We start from the raw sequence: 19845 nt of genomic DNA, 5'->3' as shown, positions 1-19845 counted from the left end.
ATTTTTATTTGAGAAAGGTATTAATAAGCAATATTGAAGAAAAAAAATATTATAATTACTATTTGAAAAATATCATTACACCAATAATAAAAATATAATTTAAAATAAACAAAAAGTTCAATTTGCACCTCAGAGCGTTTTTGGTAATCCCCGCCCCGAGACTTGTCCGGGACTCGCCCCAAAAAATGTTTTTAAAAACACTAATAACACCTAATTCTTCTTTTGCGTCTACCAAAATGTCAAAAAATGTAGGTACACCAAATTACATTGTGACTTTCCAAACAAATCCTAAATCTTTTTGAAAAAATTCAACTTGCCTCCGCTCAATCCACACTCGCTTAAAGATTAGGGAAAATTACAAAGATAAGCTAACATATATTAGTTAATTAGCTATCATAGTTATAGTTTCTATTAATTACCACTCGCAACTTAATTTTAGCTATAATTACGTGAGGCTTTCTCCTCTCTTTCCCTCTCTCCCGCCTCTCTCCTTCCTTTCCCAATCTCGCTCGTCTCTCTTCCCTTTCTAATATGTAGCTATAAATCAAAATTAGGAGTATACTATAACTATAAAGCCTAACTATTTTTTTTTTGGCTATTTACGAAATGTCCTCTAAAGATTACCCTACCTCGCCCCGCCCCCGCAGAAGACAAATATGCTCCATTCCACCCTGCCCTTCCCCGCCCCGCCCATTATCATCCCTTTGATAAATAAAAGCAAAATCCAACAAGTAAATGATAAATTTCTGTCAATTGTTTTATTCTACCAACCAAACACCACTCTGACAGTGTGCAGTGTTCCTGGAGCTCCCCCCGTCTCACCACCGTACGTGGAGAGTTCCGGCTGTCCCATCGCCAAACAAAATTGCGACTGAAGAAGAAACCGCAGCTTGCTTATTCATCTTATCAGTGTTGGTGAGGACATAAATTAGGTATTTTCCTAACATTTTCTCAAAATTATTGTCAAATCAGTTCGCTAGCTAGGGCTTGAAAGATGCATGGTTGGTCGAAACTTCAAAGTGATCTTCTGGGTGTAATTCTTAGTCGTTTGGATTTGATTGAGGATTATTTTAATTTCAGTAGTGTCTGTAAATCCTGGTATTCGGTGGCCAATGAGCACAGTTTTATCAGTAATTTGCCTAAGGTTCCATGGCTAATGCTAGCCGAGGAGGAAGACGGTGATGGTGATGATGAGGATGATAATATCTGTAGGAAATTCTATAGTTTCTATAATGACATGGTTTTTAAAAAGAGAATTCTGGAAACCCATGGGAAAAGATGTATGGAATCTATGGAATGGCTTATCACTGTTGGAAAAGAAGACGGTGAAATCAATCTGTTGCATCCTTTTTCGGGTGTACAAATCCAACTGCCTCATCAAAATACCACAAAACTTTATGAATTCTACCAGACTCGCATTCCATGGAACTTTGTCAAGAAAGCTGTTCTCTCAGCCAATCCTTCTCATACAGATGACTATGTTCTTATGGTCATTGAGGGAAGTTTCAAGTTCCTGAGTTTTTGGAGACCAGGAGATTTTTTATGGACCAGGATTACCAAGCCCATCCACTTTGGACATTTTAGTGAAGTGTTATATTTTAATGGCAATTTTTATGCAGTGAGTTGTGGCGGTTCCATCCAAGTTTGTGATGTCGCTGGCCCTGAACCTGCTAGTAGTCGTAACATAGCGCAGCTAGAACCATTGGCTGATTGTAATTATTACATCCTAGAATCACTAGGATCATTATTTGTAGTTACGCAAAGTGGTGTTGGTTTAAGGTGCGTGCAAGATGATCGCGAAAGAATTCCTTTGACGTACATCCCAACTATAAATAATGACGAGGAGGATATGTCGTATGCGTACGAAACACAAAATTTTGTTATTTTCAATATTGATTTAGATGCTCACAGAAATACGCCAATTAGGGATTTAGGGGACAGAGCTTTTTTCCTGGGTGCTAATGCCTCTTTTTCGGTCCAAGCTTCTCTATTTCCAGGAATCAAGCCCAATCATATATATTTTGCAGATAATTGTTTAGGTGCATACCTCTATTTCGAAGAAGGAGGCGGCTTGTACATGGGAGTGTTCAACTTAGCAGATGGCAGTATCCAGCCGCATTATGATGGTGTTTCCCCCAGTCGCGTTTGTCCTCCAATTTGGGTCACACCAACTCTATGTTAAGTGAGTCATTTTTCTGTGTTTACAATTTTATTATTATTCTATGTGTTCTTGTTTCACCCCCGAAGTCGACTGGATTCTTTTAAAGAGTATTTAGATTATGTCATTTACCTTCAGACTTGGTGATGCATCTTTGTTGTTTTCGTAGAATTGGACAAAGATACTCTCGTCAGTGGTTATGCTACCTGGCTTCAAGGTATGTTATGTTGGAATCTGCACTACATCAATGTTGTCTTTATTTCAAGTTTCTTACTGGAAACTCTTCAAGATCTAATAATATTGAGGAGCAATCACCATTGTGATTGATATACTAAATGATATTTGATGTAATTATCTTCTAGCTGTCTGTAGAAACAAAAGAGGTTGTAAGATTCTTCTATTACTCTACTTCAATAAACTGTGTATTGAAGTTGTTTCTTCGAGGTGTTAAAATGAGTTTCACGCAGAAGAATAAATATATGTTTGAGATGCTTAAACATACTGTCATTTTTGCTTGTACTCATATAATTGTTAGCCTCTATGGCCTGAAAAAATAGAAGCAACAAAGTAATATTTGAGATTCTTCATTTTGATATATCCTCTTCCTGAAGTCATCCTTTCAAATTACCCGACCCTTATTCCTAGTGACCGGTGTTACATCAGCTTTCACCTTGTAAGCACTTCCATATCTTCCTTTCTCAACCAATTCAGCTGGAGCCTAACTAGATCCTTGAATCTCAATCTTTTGGCCGAGGCCATTATGCTTTCTGGATATGTTATTGAATACTCGCACCTAGACTCTTTAGCAGAGCCAATGGTGTTGTTCTTGAACATTTTCTCCTTATACTCTTTCTTTGGAGCACTGTTGCTCTTTTTCACATGACAATAGGATTTATCAAAGAAAATGTAATTTGCCATAGTGTTTTTTTTAGGATGCTTCCACTCATTAATAAAATGAACATCTTCAATAGATATGTAAATAAATTTTCTTTTTCGAAAATAATCAGGAACTTTGTGTTGTCTCATTGGATTACTTGGAAGCGTATTAGGAGCATCAACATTTCTATGATGGCGTTAAATTAGAAAGAGATGATGACGAATATACTGATGGAGAAACAAATAAATGCAAGAAATAGATTGCTTACTAATGTCTGGACTGACCTGACCTGAGACAAAATTGTTTGGTCTTATTCTGTTTTTTCAGTTAAGTGGCTATAATAAATGTTGTATTGATAAAGAAACCGCTCTATTATTGCCATCTAACCTTTGTTTGAAGTGATGATATCCATACTTGTATAGTGATATAATTTTTCTTGTATAGTGATATGATTAACTATGTAAAGATTTTGGCTGTTTGCATATGTAATTTTTTATGGTATTTCAACTCTTCTTCATACCCTAAAAGCTAGATGTTTGGGTTTTTTGTTCAGTTGGAGCTTTCTCTCCCCTGTTAATAGCGTTGCCATTGACAACTTCCTGGACTTTGTTAGCTCCATGGTTTTTGTGTTATGTAACTAAGTTTCTACTCTGAAAACTCACTAGCTTTTGTTTCTACTCCAAAAGTTGTCAAGCTCATCTGCTTTAATATGGCACCATCCTGTTGCCTTTTTTTTTTTTTTGCCTTTTGTCAATGAAACTTCTTACTTCATCAATTTTTTTTGCATGTCTAACTTTTATAAACATTAGAAGTTTGTACACTAGAATTTCTGATCCGTAATTTGAGTAAATCCATGGAATCTGAAACCTTAAAGTTCACAAACCACTCCAGAATAGGACATGAGGAGGGTTGTTCCATTTGCAAACTGAGTTTTGTTATCGCCCGTGGTGAATGGTGATACAACTATTTAACCAGTTTATTGGATGAAGAGATGCAAAAGTAGAACCAAACTTCTCATTGTTGAACTAATTACTTTTTAACTGGTATATAAACAAATATTGGATGAACGAAATCCTCTTTATCCCTCTCCCTTATTATTACTCTTTAACTGGTATGTCCCATTTATTCTGTATATAGGTTTTGGCCATTTATTTACCATCCTCATTTTCTTGACAGGCATCCATTGATCCATCAAATCCAGTTACATCTGCTGATGTTCATAAGATTTTTGAGAATCTTGCTCAGAAGTGCAGACGTATGGCTTAAGTTATTTTGGATGTTCAAGAATGTAGCATAATTTGCAGCTACACATCTAGCGTAAGTTAGTTTTGTTGCTCATCGCTAAAACATGTTGTATTTTAATTGCTCTATGTTCAAGGGGAAATTGTTACTGTTGCCCAACTATTATCTAACTTTAGCTTATCGTATTGTGTTAGTTATTGTGAGACAATATGATCATGTTACTGTTAAAGCTCAAAGAACTCCTTTGGGTTACTGAAAGTATCTGGCAGATCAAAATTCCCGTTCCTTTTTACAATTATAAGGTCTCTGTTCTAGCTTCAAGAAAGAGGGCATCTTGTAGTAACTTGTATCGCTAACGGGCATTGTTCAAGGTAGTGATAATGAAACGGGCATAAATGAAGCGTTATGCAAATTAGTTTGAGATTGAGTCGTAGTTTTTGTTGTTTTACCAAATAAATAATTATAAGCATTTGCTTCGCAAATAAGTCATACCACATCCCTTACAAGCAATTCTTCGTCCAATGAACATAAAGGGGGAGGGAAAAGGTAGAATAAACTAATGAATTTTTCCTACTGTAAATTTATCAAGATACTACTACAACACATTAATATTTGCAATTGTTTCAACATCTTGCTGCCTCTCTTTTCGTATGTAAAATATGTGATTGATGAATAAAGATAAAAAGGTTCTCTATAGCCTACATATTCTTATTGTCAATCAGAACTCACCAAAATGGTCATTCATTGAGTTGATGTTGTGCCATTAGAAAACCACAAACTAAGGAGTCGTTTGGTTGGTGGTTATGATCAGTAATGCCCCTACTCCGTACCCATTTTGATTAGTCGTTCCATCAAAGTCAAATTTCCATGCCCTCCTCTCCTTACAGGCCCTGCAGTGGTAGAACCTGGTGAACCGGGCGTACTATTTCTCAACCTTCTGTGAACGTTTCTTCTCTTATGATTTTTGCTAAAGTAGAGGTTCTTTTCTGGTGACCCAGTTGATTCGGCCCCCACTATTCTTAAGGATAAAATAAGATCTCTTGCTTTTCCCACAAGCCCTACTAGCGTAGCAAGTCTGGTCGCTGGTGTGTTGTTCGTTCTAGCGATAGGCTCCAAGCGCGATTCTGATTCTCAATTTGGTTTTCTGTTCTGGAATGAATCTGTTCTAAAGAAAGACCTGCCTATACTGAAGAGGGGTTGGTTCACGGTCATATATTGAAACTATCATAATAGGTACTATGTTAAGTAGCATTTTATTTTCTAGGTATAAAATTCATCACAACAAGTACGGTGTTTGGTTACCTGATTACAGTCCTGCATTTCTAATATATGTATGAGTTATGAGGGAATTTATGTGTTATTTATGCAGGGTAAAAGATGAAATAACTTTTATAAAGATAACTAAATCCTACCTAACTAATCCTTGTATTATAGGAGAGGTGGCTCTCTACAAGTAATGGCCAAAAGCCAAAACTTAATAAAATGTCAGGAATATTTTAAATAAAATTATGATTTTATTTTTCTACATTTACTCTTTTAACCTCTTTTAGATGTGGAGCTATAAATTTATCCTTTTGAGGATTTATTCATTCAAAAACCTTAAAATGAATATATAAAAATAGTTGATTTAGAAAAATTAAGTTTAAAACAGAATATAAAACTATCATAAAAAGGAAAAAGAACAAATGTACGAGAGGCAGGAAAAATCAGAACCAACAAGATAGACATATGTACTAATTAATGAGAAATAGAAACTTAACCTAATTTAGTCGCTCATTTGAACATCTCAAACTAAAATCTAAAAAAAAATGAAACCTTTTATTTATGATAATTAGAATAATTGTGTATTATATAGAATTAGATACCATTTAAAAGTCTTTTTAATATACAAATTTATAAATTTTCCCATATAGTGATATAGTAATACATTAAATCGTCTTTCCATATCATCACCTTTTTATTTAAATATTTCAAGCTACAATTAATTGTAATTTTTCAATAAAAGTTTTGATAGAATCACTGAAAAATTACTTTATCTATCACAAAGTTACAATTTATCCATAGAAGTTCATTATCTCCTTATATAGTCATGACATTAGGAATAGTAATTTTTTTGTCAAATTTTCAAGTTTGTAGTTAAATGACATTAGAATTTTTTCTGATATGTTAGAACGTTGAATTAAATTACTTAAATCTTCGTGTCTATCAATAAGATTGTTGTAGCTTTATTAAATTGGTATGAATAGTATGAAAGCTGTAAATAAGTTATATACTGTATAATTAGTCCTCTGAAAATTGTTGTTAAGATGTATGCCTGTCGTAGATGTTTGAAGAATATAATCTTAATACAGATTTTATACGTATTATATCAGATTTTGTATACGTTTTAAAACAAAATTTATACCATTATATACATATTTCATACAAAATTTATACATGAACTTGTGAGTGAAATTTGAAGCCTTGAGCGAGATTTGAAGCCTGATTTTGTATACATAACTCCTGTTATGTTTGGTAAACTGAAAAATATTGCTACTTTTGGTAAATATGGGTGTAATTTCCAAAACCAGATCAGGTTGGGGAAAGAGAAATTATCTGAACTAGAAATCAGTAAGGCTATAAAACCTTGTGCATCCATCCTTGTTATTGGTAGGTTATCTCGATCGCTCGACAAACCGATTGTGAATGTTCAAGCTTTTCAATTTGTTTTAGGTAAATCTTCTTTGCTGCTTTTTTGTAAATTTTCAGATTCATGCTCTACAACAATTTTCTGACACCTGTTTGATTATTATAGCTCCCTATGCTCTTTTGATATTGGTTTTTGAAGAATTACTTAATTGATCGTAGTAAAGCTGTTGCTTTTTAGAACCTTATGGTTTATTATTTCCTAGGAATTTGTCAAGCAGCACTATAAGCTGTCATTGCTGGAGTGAAATTATTTTTTTGCAATTATTTGTGGAATTAGAATTATATTAGAAAAAGTTGCCATCTTTATTTTGAATCCTCTTGTATAAATTCCTGTTGATTATATTTACTCGTATGATCTGGTGTTGCACTTCAATGAGCTAGAATCAACCTTGTAAATTTGGTGAATAAGTGGTGGGGAAAGAATGAACACTGTAGTACAGGTAGCAATAATTTGTTAGAGAACTCCTTCTCTGAAGCTATATAGTTGCGATCCCGCAAGGGTGAGCTAACCTCTAAATTCCTCAGTTCAGATTGCAGATCTTTATGCTTTGAAACGACATGTAGATAGATATATATGTACTCATTATGATTGTTGTCCGAATTGTAACAAACAGCATGTTTGCTTACTGCTTAGTAATCATCTCTTTTGGTTGTTATACTAAGTTCGTGTGATACTTTGTAAGTTGTTTGATTATTGTTTTGCTCTAATATTATATCTCACATTCCTTATTGATGTATCAGATTGTAAATGGCTGGTTGGTCAGAGCTTCCGCAGGAATTGTTGAGGTTGATAGATCATTGTCTTGTTACATTACTAATAAAGTCCGAGTCACATGTGTTTGTACTTCATGGAGGTCAGTATTACAAACTATTTCTAGTATTAAGGGAGTTCAGCCATGGCTGCTGCTGTCTCGTGATGATTATACAAACGAAAAATATGTAAGGTTTCTTATTAGCATACATGAAAGAAGAGTTGGTCACTACCTTAAGGTCCCAGAGGTCCTTGGTAATAAAGAGTTTTGCCGTTCTTCCCATGGATGATTAGTTTCTATTGAAAATGACACTCCTAAAATCACTTTGTTAGTCTGTTTAACCCAATCACTAGGGTTGAAATCACCCTTCCAGCAAGGTATAAGTTTCCTTCTCTGTGAAAGTATTGGGCAAAGAAGCTTGAAACTGAATATGCGTTTGAAGTTCATGATGGCCAGACTTTATTCCTTCCGGCAGATCTGGTCAACACATGTCTGTTATTCAAAGTTGGCACTTCTTTAAGTTCTATCTCAAGCAAACAGAACTCTGTAATTGTTTCCTTCTATGGTGGTAATTATAACTTGACCCTGCAAACTTGGAGATACTAAGTGGATATCCATTTCCAAAACAGGATGCCATCTTTTATCACTACCAGAAGAAACACCTTTAATGGCAATTAATTAGATGTTAGTGATTTATTCCTTTTTCTCAACTATTAGCGGCAATTAGACATTAGCCGAGAGTAAAGACCTTTTCACTGGCCATTGAAGAGAATAGCCACAAAAAGTTGGTACTAAATAGAGTAATATAAACAATTTGAAAGCGAATTTTTCCTAATCTTATCTTCCCTCCCTCTTCTCATTTCCCTCCTTGTAAACCTAGAACTGACAGAAACCTAAAATCCTGGTCGCTTGTTCTCCGATGTTTCAGTGTATCTGCAATTGTTTTATTGAGGATTTTGAATTTGTGATGGATTTTAGATATTCTGGACGGGAACGATGCAGAAAAGGAAGGTGAGCTTGTTTGATGTAGTGGATGACTCGTCGGCATTGGCGAAGAAAGCCAATGGAAGCTTAAATGGTGGAAACAGCATGACACCTTCGATCAACAAGTTGTCCTAAAAGCCTTACTCCCAGATATTCTATGAGATTTTGGAGTAAGGCTTTGATTTAAGTCTTCTGTGTTGTTATTACTTGCTAGATCCATTTTATTTACTGAAGCTGTGAGAGTGACTTGATTGTCAATTTTTTTTTGGCACCATGAACAGCGTTAGCTCTCAAGAGCTTGGTTGACATAAGCATGGAGTCATTACTCCTCTCTCAGAGCAATTGACAAAGCCATTAGCCCATTACCCAATGCCATGATTTGCATTACTCTGAAGGAGTTGTTTGGTGGTGCCCATAATCTTCTTCCAGTAGGTCTGTTAATCGTTTTCATTTAGGTTCTTTGAATTTATTATCTTCCAAAGGTTTGGTAATCAGGCTAGACCTGGAAACCTCCTTCCAGGTACACAGTTGGTTGTGTCTGTGTGGCGCTGAATCACAAAACGAGTTGGAAATGCTACTCGTCTTGGAACGTCCAATAAGACGAGTTGGAAGTCCTACTCGTTTTGTGGCGATGAATCACAAGACGAGTCTGAATGTGCAATTTGGAACTTCCAGCAAGTAATTCAACTCAGACTCAGAAATCTTCAACTGTGGGCAAAGACAAACAAGTACCTTTATAAATATATGACTTCCTTTTATACTTTACTAGTTATTGAGCTCCATTCCTCTTGCATTAATTTCTTAAGGTCCATGTACAAAATAATAAATCTAAATTAGTCATTGAAACAAAAAAATAATAATAATAATATATGTTTGAGGAAGATTAAATATACCCATATGGGATTATATTTTTTAAAAATAATTAAAAAAATTAAACTAAAATTAATTTTTTCACTTCCGTTAGAGGAAAAGGGTATATGTGAGCCATTTGTATAACAGTAGGGGTATATATGAGCCACTTTTTATAACGAGGGGTATATCAGCTCTCTGATGTCTTTTTATAATATTTCTGCTCCCTATTTAAGAATTCTTTTGCTATCTTTTATCTCTTGGCTTGATTGAAAGCTTGAATTCAGAGTTCTTGTTTCCTCTCTACTTTTATTGGTGAGTGCTTGCCTGACAATCATAACATTCAGAAAAAATTCTGTCATAGTTGCATAATATATGGACATTGTGTGTTTCCACAATATGGCAGGAAAATGCACAAAAGATAGCTGAGTTTTTATCATCCCATTCTCGAGTGAAGAAGATTACCATGCTGTTTTCCCGGCCATCCTACTAGATCTTTTCACTATTCTCAAGATTTTAGTCCTAACTTTAGTATTCTTGGTTTACCATTAGTTGTATGATTTTCCATTGGCGTTGGACATTCCCTGTTGGTGTTACAGGCCAAAGGTGCAGCATCTGTATTGAGTTTTCTGACAGAGTCATTGGCACTTTCTAAGCATGTGGCCAAAGGTTATCAAATACTTCAGTGTTACAGTCAGTTTTGGTGAGTATACTGTATCCAATATTAAAGATCAAATGTCATCAATCTCATTTCTGGTCTTGAAATTTGCAGGAAGTGTCAAGTCACTCATAAGCCTGCCTTGTTTCATGTCCCATGTGGCTATACTCGTTGCAGTACGTGAGGCTACTAAGGATGTACGTCAAATTCCTGTTGGGATTGAAGATGTTAGTGACTTATAGACAGCCTAGACAATGCGCTTAGAACTGGGCTAGCATAGAGCATGGATTGTCACCCGCCACACGTCTAAGCAAGGATAATTGTCTCAAGGTCTTGCGAATATCAGATTGTTAAGGGGAGCATAAGATCAAGATACTTGCAAGTCCATATATGAGTTAGATAATTCTAGTAAACAGTGTTTGGTTAAATATATGATTGATTTAACTGCCATAATAATTTCTCAGGTTACTCACAATTATTGCATTGTTATCGAAGTTGTACGGGATGAGAGTGGGAACGGCAAGGTATAGAGTGGTCATAGGTGTAATGATATGGTACCTGTCTTGGCATAGTATTATTTGATCATATATTTTCAGTAACTCATTTATTATGTAATATTGTAATTATTATTAGTAAGCACGATAACTAAAATAGATCGAAAGGGAATAAATGTTTAGCATGAGAGTTTTTGCATATACATATAGTGATATTTTGTAGCCTATTTACCATATTACTTGGAATTGACAATGATCTACTAATCAAGACATATACTACTTTCATTCAACGCAACTTCTTAATATAATATATGAAGTTATAAAAAGGTGGAGGTTACAATTCTTCTTAAAATAAGCCGCAAACTTTTAGTACCTGCCACCAAAACATCATGAAGGATTCAGTGAACGTCTTGAAACTTAGTAACACAAGACAATTCACTAAATGGTTGTTGGCTCTACCGGAGGAGTCTGAAATTAACAACGTGTAACTGCTTGGGCATTGAGTCTTCCGCTGCTTGAGGAAGTATGTGAGAGGATCGATGTTGAGCAGAAGTGGGGTTAAAGCAGCCTAAGACTTGAGACATTTGTTACCATAACCATCGTTGATCATGTCCACATTTATACTATGTATGTACTGTCAAGAAATGGATAAGAAAGTGTACTTTTTGTACCAATTCGTTGATGGTAGGGCTGTTCATGGTTATGGTTAAAAAATTAAATTGAACCGCAATTCGAACCAAACCGATTAAAAAAATTGATAATTGGTTTGGTTTGGTTTTAAATTTTGAAAATCGATATTATTTGGTTTGGTTTTGATTTTACTAAGAAAAAACAACTGCAAAAATAACCAAACCGAACCGATAAATTAGATATATAACTTTTATAGTTATTTATATTTTATTCATAAATAAAATATAAATATTTTGTTAAATTTTAATTAACTTAAGTCTTTACTTTACCATTTTCTCAAGCCCAACTAAAACAATCCTAAGTCCAAGTTCATCAAAATCCATTTGTCTTTACCTATCATTCTTCACATAAAATAGTCGCACTTTCTCTTAATTGAATCACTTTGTTCGTGTAATGATAATTCTAGTATCGCTTAATTGATCCGACAATAGTTTTTTTGTGGATTGTTTTTGTACTAGGTGTTTGTGTCTATCGAGATACGTACTTTCTCAAAAAAAATTATTACTTCAAACCAAATAAACCAGAAAAAAATCAAACCAACGGTTATTTTTTTCGTTTGGTTTTAGAAATTTTAAAAACCAACTAGATTGGTTTGGTTTTAATTGTAATCAATAATCCAAACCGAATCACGAACACCCCTGGTGTACAATTACAAATTATAACAATATTGAGCGAAAGTAATAGAAAACAATTTATATTGCTAAAGAAACATTTTATTTTCTTTGAAAATAAAGGATATCTTTTCAACTTCATGTAATAGCAAATCCAAATCCAATAATTAAACTGTTACAACTATCAATCGAATAGGATCACTACTCACTAGGGGTGCATATGGACCAGGGTCCAGGTTAGTTCGATTTCTAAAATATCAAATCAAATCATTTATGACAGATTTTTAAATCTATAAACCAAACTAACAAGAGTCGAATTTTCTTGTGTAAAGTCTTCGTACAAACATATCCTAAAGTGTAGCATTTTGAATATGTCAAGTTTTTTTTGGTTACATGATATTATTTCATTATGTTATGTAGGCTACCATTGGTATTGATTTTTCATCAATAACAATTTATATTGAAGATAGAATAGTTCACTTACATTATAAAAAAGAGAAACTTAAATTAGAAACCAATTGGTATACTAACTGCTAACTTTATGTACAGATGAAGAACGATTCCTACTCATGGAACATTAAGATAAAATACAAGCAAGAAAGAGAGCTCATTCAAAAGTGTCACCTAGCAAACTCTTTCCACAAATGATGGACGCGAACGCGACAGGAAGAGGAGAAGTAGATGCTAAACATTAGCAGCCCAATCACCACTCATTCTAACTCTTAGAGTAAGATAAATGAGTACGATCGTCCCCATGCACGACCTGAAAAAGGAAGATACTTTTAGTCGATTGCTAGAGCTGTATAGAAGCGATAACTAAACGCCAGAAGAAATATATGTACAATATGGAGCAAAAGAGGTGTCATGTAACTAAAGTTGCATCAACATCTTCAACATACTGGCTCACACTTAATTTACCGAAATGTGTAACCATCAATCGCGTAGGGATAGATAAGTTGTTATATTAACAATACTGCCAAGAAGACAAACAACTTCTTGAATGACTCAACATCACATGACTAATTTCCAATTTCTTCCTTCTTACAGATGATTATGCTTATGCTTCTGTGCCCCATAGCCATATCATCTATATTTCTCCTTCAAGAATATTTAACCATTACAATGAATCTTCAGTAGAGACTGACCTACTCTGTATTGGCTATTTTCTCATCCATATTTTCTTTAATGATTAAATAGGTAATCGATGCATTTTCTCAGCTTTTTTCCAAGTAGAATCATCTCTAGAGATTAGCCTACCAACAACTTGTGAGTATCAAGACAAAACACTTTGTATAGTAGTAAACTGACATCTTAACATCTGCATTCAACTCTGATCAGTAGGCTTTGACAAAGAATTCCATGCAATTAAAAACAAATAATCTTCCCCCTCACCATCTCTCCACCCACTCACCCACCCGGTCATTAAGTTGTCTAAACACCGTAACTCAAGATCTAATGACCAAATAACATCTTGCCCTGCCAAATCCCAAAATTAAAGCAACCCTACGCATCTTTATAATAAACAACATCAATCACATCCTTTTAACCTTATTATTCCTATCCTGTCTGCATTACTTGCAGCTCTAATAATAAATATCCATCTCCAACTCAGACAACCAAAAATCAGACAATGACAGAGAGAAAAAAGGACATGGGTGCTTGCACGTGTATTCGATAAAAGAGAGCATAGAACTTGAAAGTTACATTTGTTCATTGAGAAACCATGTTACAGTCTACCATTTTCTGGTAGTTATAACCTACAATATTCAAAATCAAGGGATGACAAGCAGTACAAATCCATAGCTTTCAAAACGATTAGCTTGGTGAAACATTTATACCCTCAATTATTATGGTTGGTTGTGCAATACTTGTTCCATATTCATTCATGCAGATGTTTGCACCTGACAGTTCATTCTCATCATCTATTTCCACAAAGAACCGGCTCTACTATAGAGCCACTAAAGCAATGGCTTGGGGCCCCAACTTTTTCGGGGATGCACTTTTTCCTAAGGATGTGTTCTATATATTTTATTTTAAAAGAAAATCCTATGTATTGTTGGATTTGAAGAGAAATTTTTGGGTAGAAAGTAAAATATTTTTTTACCTTAATGTGGGGATCGTTGCAATAATTGGGAAATGAAATAGTTTTTAGGTAATTGTAGTTTTTTTTTATGTGGGTACTTTTTTGTTACCTCATTAATATCCAATAACAACTAACATGGACCACATTTTCCCTATATTTACTTTTTTCATTTTTCTATTGTAAAGTCTAACCAAACCTTCTGCATTCTGCAAAAATTTCAAGCATTGCAACAGCCAATCATTATATTGTAGCAACACAACATTAGTTCGATATCATTTTATCAACTTACCAAATTTCCGAGTCAGGTTTTATTATTCAAATTTTATATTATATTTTTTCACTAAATTTTGTCATTGTTGATATTCTTACTTCATAAATATATATTCTTGTTTTAGATATATATTCTCTTTTTTTTTGGGCCAAATAGACCCAACGGTCAGATTTAGATTAATAAATCAACTAAGTACTTTTAGATAAATATTCTTGTTTTAGTTATTATAAGAATTTATTCAATTTAAATATGTCAACTAGAAAATATGATTTGACATCAAAATTTAAAAGCTAAATTTTTTTTTAGGGCTTCTTTGTGAAGTTTGGCTTATGCCTCACTCTTGTTGACCCGAGCCTGCTGATACACAAACTACATCAACTCAACAGATTATGAGAAATGAATATAGTATTGGTAATGAATGTAACGAATGCAATGTTTTTAGCACCAAAAAGGAAAGAAGCATAACATGAAAAGAACGGATTCAGGAATTAAACTTACATGACTGAGAAAAGGAGAACAACTCTTCTTGAATTGAAAGATGCAGAGCGCTTGTATTTTCTCAATCTGTTGCTAGGTGTATCATATACCTTCTCGGTCAAACATTTATCTGCCATTTAAAACAAGAAACACTTGTGAACTTTTCATCTCATTGTACAACTTAAGCTCAAATCTGGTCCTGATATGAGGTGAAGGAACCACCTTTTTCAGCTAACTGAAAAGTCATTGAACCTTTACTTGCTCTTTTATTATATGGAAACAATCAACAACTCAACCGCAATAGAAGACAGGATGACCAGCGATATCTACTGATGCTGTCTAATCAGAGCAGTTGCAACTTGCAAAGGCTAACTTAAGTATCTAAGTATATTTAATAATTTTCTTTTTGATCAGTAAGTACACTTTGATAATAAACCATGGTAAAACATATATTTTGATTAATTGCCTAGAAATGACAAGTTGATCTAGGAACAACATCAAACGTTTTCATCTGTAGAGAACTCTTCAGGAAATAAGAACAGACATGGGGTCTGGGGAGCACTTCATGCACATGATAAGCCGATTATATTTCACTTTTGAGATATTGAGATTGTAATGTAGTTAATTTGGTAACAAGGTTTTACAGGGTTTCCCCAATACAACTGCAAAAAGAAGAGAACTTTAACGACTGGATTTCAAAGTATGCACTAGCAACCCTTTTGCAACCAAGTTGATAACACAGGAAAGGGAAAATTAGGTGTTTGACTACAGATTTGGGAGTAGGTTAGTGTGGCAAGTTTCAGCTTTGACATCACTAAAGCAGAATATCATTGACACTTTAACCCAACATAGTTACAAGTCATTATGTACTTCATGTCGCCACTCGTGGTGTTATTATAAAAAAAATAAAAAAAAATAAAAGAGCTGTGATAGTTGGAAACTGAAGAAGAGCCTATCACAGGAGTTATCCACAAGTATGTTGTAAAGCTATTTACAGAGAATGAATTGATTCTTAGAGAATTCTTCTACTTTCTTAACTAGCATGTGGATATAATCATGAGAATCGGAGACTGTTACATGCCTTGGTTATTTCACCAAAGACCAACCAGATCTGTCATCCTTCCCTGAAGAAATAGTTTCCAGTTTTGAATATTTTTGAAACATTAGTCAAATATATATCTTTATAAGTGAAAATATAGGAAGATACTCTGGCAGGATTCAAGCTCATTAGAAGCATCTAATTGACTTAAGCAAATTTGATAAAATGTATTTCAAAACATAATAAGGAAAACTGCAGAGGAAAAATAACAGGTATCATCTATAACAAAATTCATATTTGGAAAATGCATAACAGAGTGATTGATTGCAGAAAAGAATCTACCTCTACATGCAAATTTGGGCAACTCAAAGCTGTTATTCATCATCTGTTGCATGAACTTTCCTCCCATCAGTGATGAAATTTCTCTCTGAAACATACTCTGAAATGCAATTAATTTGTTAATGCTCAGCATTACATTAACAAAATCTTAATTAGAGAACAAACTAATACCAAATAAGAAAAAGCACCATAAGAACCCTCTAGAATTAACATCCTCCCATGTGATGATGTTAAAATCATTAAATTCATAAGAGGCACTTACAGATACATAGTCATCCGTCTTAACATTCCCATTCATTTCCTCAGTGGATTTAGGTGCGTCAAATTTTCTTTTGTCAATATCTATGGCCAAACAATATGAGCCATAAGCATCTGAGCTATCATTTTTCAGGTTGGCATGGTTTCCACCATTTGATTGGGCATCCATTGAAATTGGAGTCTTCAGGTTCACCATATCCAAATGTGATTCACAAAGAGGACCTTTGGTTCCTTCGTCAGGTAATTTAACAAAATTCAGGGAATCTTGGCTTTGCTGAAATAGAAATAGTTAAAGTTACTTCAACATCCTAAATAAAAGAATTTGAAGAGATGATCAAATAAATAGAGAAGCACATATGATGATGAACTAACAAACAAATTAGTCATTATTAGAAAAAAAGGAGAGAGATTGGGTTAAAAATTTCTAACTAGATAATTTTGATGATTAGGGAAGTGTGCATAAAAAGATAGGTGAAGTATAAGAAAAATTACCTATTGCCTAAAGGAAGATAATAGTAGCACATAATATATGGTAGCAATGTCCTACAGCTACAAAAAGTACAAGATGCATTCTGCTTTATGTTTTTCTTGATCAAATGATATAACATGTACTTCTTGTTGTTTGGACAAGGGACTTTAAAACATGATATGTTCGTATTAAAAGGTTTAAGCTGCATGTAAGCCAGCAAAATTTATCCTTGGCACATTATAAAGTTTACCTTACGCTGACCTAGCTGGAAGTTGATACAGCTCAAGTCGTAAAGAGAAAACGTGCTAGCAAATATCATACTTCTAAATGATATAGGTAACCAGGTCATCATATGAACTCCCGAAAGCAAAACTAAGGTACATTTTCAATTGTCATGCAAAATTTGGATGTTATCTTAAGCTATGTTGTACAGACTCTTCAAACATGTCATCGAGTGCGTGTCGGATCCTTCAAAAGTAGTGCATTTTTGGAGGATCCGACACAGGTGCGGCAACATTTTTGGAGAGTCCAAGCAACCTAGATCTTAAGAACTGAACCATCACCAAGAGGCCCTTAATTATGGTCTTAAATCAACTCTATAATATTTTTACTGACCTCACTTCCGACACTGATAATATGGGGAATTACTAAGTAGACTGTTCTTGTTAAGAAATAGTCATCTATGATTCATAAGTCTGCTGCTACCCTTGTTCATCTTTTAGAATGAAAATCCAAACTTCAAGAACACTCTCTTATAAGGCACAAGATACAAAACAAATAAAATCTTTCACACCACATCAAAGGATTTGCCAATCAAATAATTGGTTCAGTGGTCCCTACTTTCAGCAATGACAAAAGCATCAGAATTTAGGACTTGCATTTAAGCTTAATCACCAGTTCGCATTAAATGGTATCAGAATATAAAATTAAGAATATCTAAGAGCCAGTGACCAAGAATTTAAACTTTTTCAAAACTCAATTGGTGCAAGAAAACCATCCAAGACTAGAGCTGAATAATCTCATATAGTATCCAAAGTGTTTTTGATGTTCAATGTAGTCTAGAGAATAGTAACTGGCCTCAACTTTTGACCACCACTTTGCTAATGAAACAAGAGAAGTAAAAGCAACACAGTATCACTTTCTGACTGGAAATAAAGGTTCCTTTAAAAGACACATCTACTCTAAAATGCAATTGTACAACACTTATGAGTTAACCACCAACACTTACTCCATTTATAAGCTGTCATATCTCCAACTGTATCTCAATAACTTTCTTTAGAAATAAATAAAATTTGCAACCACAATGACCATGAAGAACATTTTGGCACTACGTACACATAGAAGTTAAGATTCATAAAACACATTGAAGTGAACCCCAGTCTAAACAAATTGACTAATAGATCAAATAAATTACAGCGAAATTCTAACAGAAAAAAAAAATGTATCCAAATCACGAAACAATAAACACATCGATATGCAGCTTAATCTACACAAAATAAAAAGAAAAGCCTAAAATAAAACATCTCAATTAGATCTAATTGTCACATTACTATTTGTACTACTTCCAAAAAAAACTCATATCTTCATAAGTTGTACAGAAATGACAGATATAAGCATTGAACCCACTGTACAAACAGTAGATTCAAGGACCGTAATGAACTTAGGCTTTTGCATAGAGAAATCGAAATTCCTTACAACAAATTAATAATACCACAAAAAACACAATTAACTCAAATATAACAACTGTTCTCACTCATATCTTCATAATTTCTAGACAGATAACAGTTATTCACTCAACGCATATAGACTCAGGCTACACATTTCAAACAGATAAAAACTGCATCAAAACTCCAACAATAACCAAAATCAAGCCAAAAAAACAACGAGAACAGCACAATGCAGCTATCGAACTGAACTAAAACTGCAATTAAAGATCAAATTGATTAAAAAAGCACATAGCGTACTATTTAAGAAAACTCAATTGATTCCAATAAGGCAACAAACCTTACCTCTTGGCTCGAATTCACCGCCATTTTCACAAACCAAACAATAGATTCCGAATACTCTATTTCTCCAACTGCATTACAGTAGGTATAAATCCAGAGAGAGAGAGAGGGGTAGTTTGTTTACGGGGGTGGGTGGGGTGAATATGGAACGTTACAGGAAGAAGAGGGGGTGGGGTAATATGCCAGGAAAGCTCCTGATCACGACATTGATGATCACGACAAACATCTATACGAGCTTGGATTTGGACTAAATTGCCCTTCTGACGTTTCTATAATATAATCTAGGGACTATAATCTAAGGGGTCGTTTGGTTTGAATATGAGTTATGATGGGATAAGTTATGTTGAGATAAGTTATGTTGGGATTAGTTATGATGGGATAAGTTGTCCTGAGATTATTTCTTATTGAGTGTTTGGTTTGTTATATTCAAAATAATATATATATTGATAAATTTTAAGAACAAGTTGTTTGTTTACAAAATTACCCTTCACTTTATTTAAACTTTTTAAATATTTCTTTGTGAGCTTTAGTTATTCATTTTTTAAAATAAAACTTTTATTTTATTTAACTTAAATATTTTTGTTTATGTATTCCCATGATAAGTACCATGTGTATTTAAAAATATAACTTTTTTCTTATTTAGCTTAAAAATAGAACTTCCCTCTTAAGTTTATTAAAGAGAAGAAAATTTATGAGAAATCAAAATAAAATAAACATAAGAATTAGTCAAATAAATTCATAAATAAAAATTATATTTATATAGTATAATTTTTTAATAGAAAAATATGTATAATTATCATAAAAATAAGGAGTAGTAAATATTATTATACATGGTATTAAAAAAAATGTAAATATACATAAATGTAAAAAATGATGTATAAAAAGGATTTAAAGGGACAT

At 33.7% G+C, this 19845-nt stretch overlaps 2 protein-coding genes across 8 annotated transcripts; one reads left to right on the top strand and one right to left on the bottom strand.

Annotated features, from left to right (window-relative positions):
* The first annotated feature begins 638 nt into the window (after positions 1-638).
* LOC102584099 (F-box protein At2g26160-like) lies at positions 639-10903 on the top strand. 6 transcript variants are annotated; one of them, XM_006355281.2, is made up of 7 exons: positions 639-2182; positions 2328-2375; positions 4212-4352; positions 7707-7819; positions 8696-8871; positions 8983-9133; positions 10150-10903. In XM_006355281.2, the coding sequence occupies exon 1, from the start codon at positions 995-997 to the stop codon at positions 2180-2182; it is 1188 nt and encodes a 395-aa protein (XP_006355343.1). In that variant the 5' UTR covers positions 639-994; the 3' UTR covers positions 2328-2375; positions 4212-4352; positions 7707-7819; positions 8696-8871; positions 8983-9133; positions 10150-10903. The 6 variants fall into 6 exon arrangements, 5 of the variants coding, with proteins under 5 accessions (XP_006355343.1, XP_015167801.1, XP_015167800.1 ...); XM_015312315.1 differs by having other exon boundaries at positions 7707-8871; positions 10150-10253; positions 10323-10903; XM_015312314.1 differs by having other exon boundaries at positions 7707-8871.
* A 1533-nt stretch (positions 10904-12436) lies between these two features.
* LOC102585294 (uncharacterized) lies at positions 12437-19124 on the bottom strand. 2 transcript variants are annotated; one of them, XM_015312313.1, is made up of 5 exons: positions 18944-19124; positions 16475-16744; positions 16216-16312; positions 14856-14964; positions 12437-12766 (listed from the first exon to the last, which is right to left on the bottom strand). In XM_015312313.1, the coding sequence occupies exons 2-5, from the start codon at positions 16664-16666 to the stop codon at positions 12688-12690; spliced, it is 477 nt and encodes a 158-aa protein (XP_015167799.1). In that variant the 5' UTR covers positions 16667-16744; positions 18944-19124; the 3' UTR covers positions 12437-12687. The 2 variants fall into 2 exon arrangements, with proteins under 2 accessions (XP_015167799.1, XP_006355344.1); XM_006355282.2 differs by having other exon boundaries at positions 18949-19123.
* Between the last annotated feature and the right edge of the window lie 721 nt (positions 19125-19845).

This window comes from Solanum tuberosum, unplaced genomic scaffold (genome assembly GCF_000226075.1).
Source record: "Solanum tuberosum cultivar DM 1-3 516 R44 unplaced genomic scaffold, SolTub_3.0 scf00185, whole genome shotgun sequence".
In the NCBI taxonomy this organism is placed as follows: Eukaryota; Viridiplantae; Streptophyta; class Magnoliopsida; order Solanales; family Solanaceae; genus Solanum; species Solanum tuberosum.
Note: the sequence above shows the minus strand (reverse complement) of the source record. Positions and strands in the feature narration are given on the sequence as shown.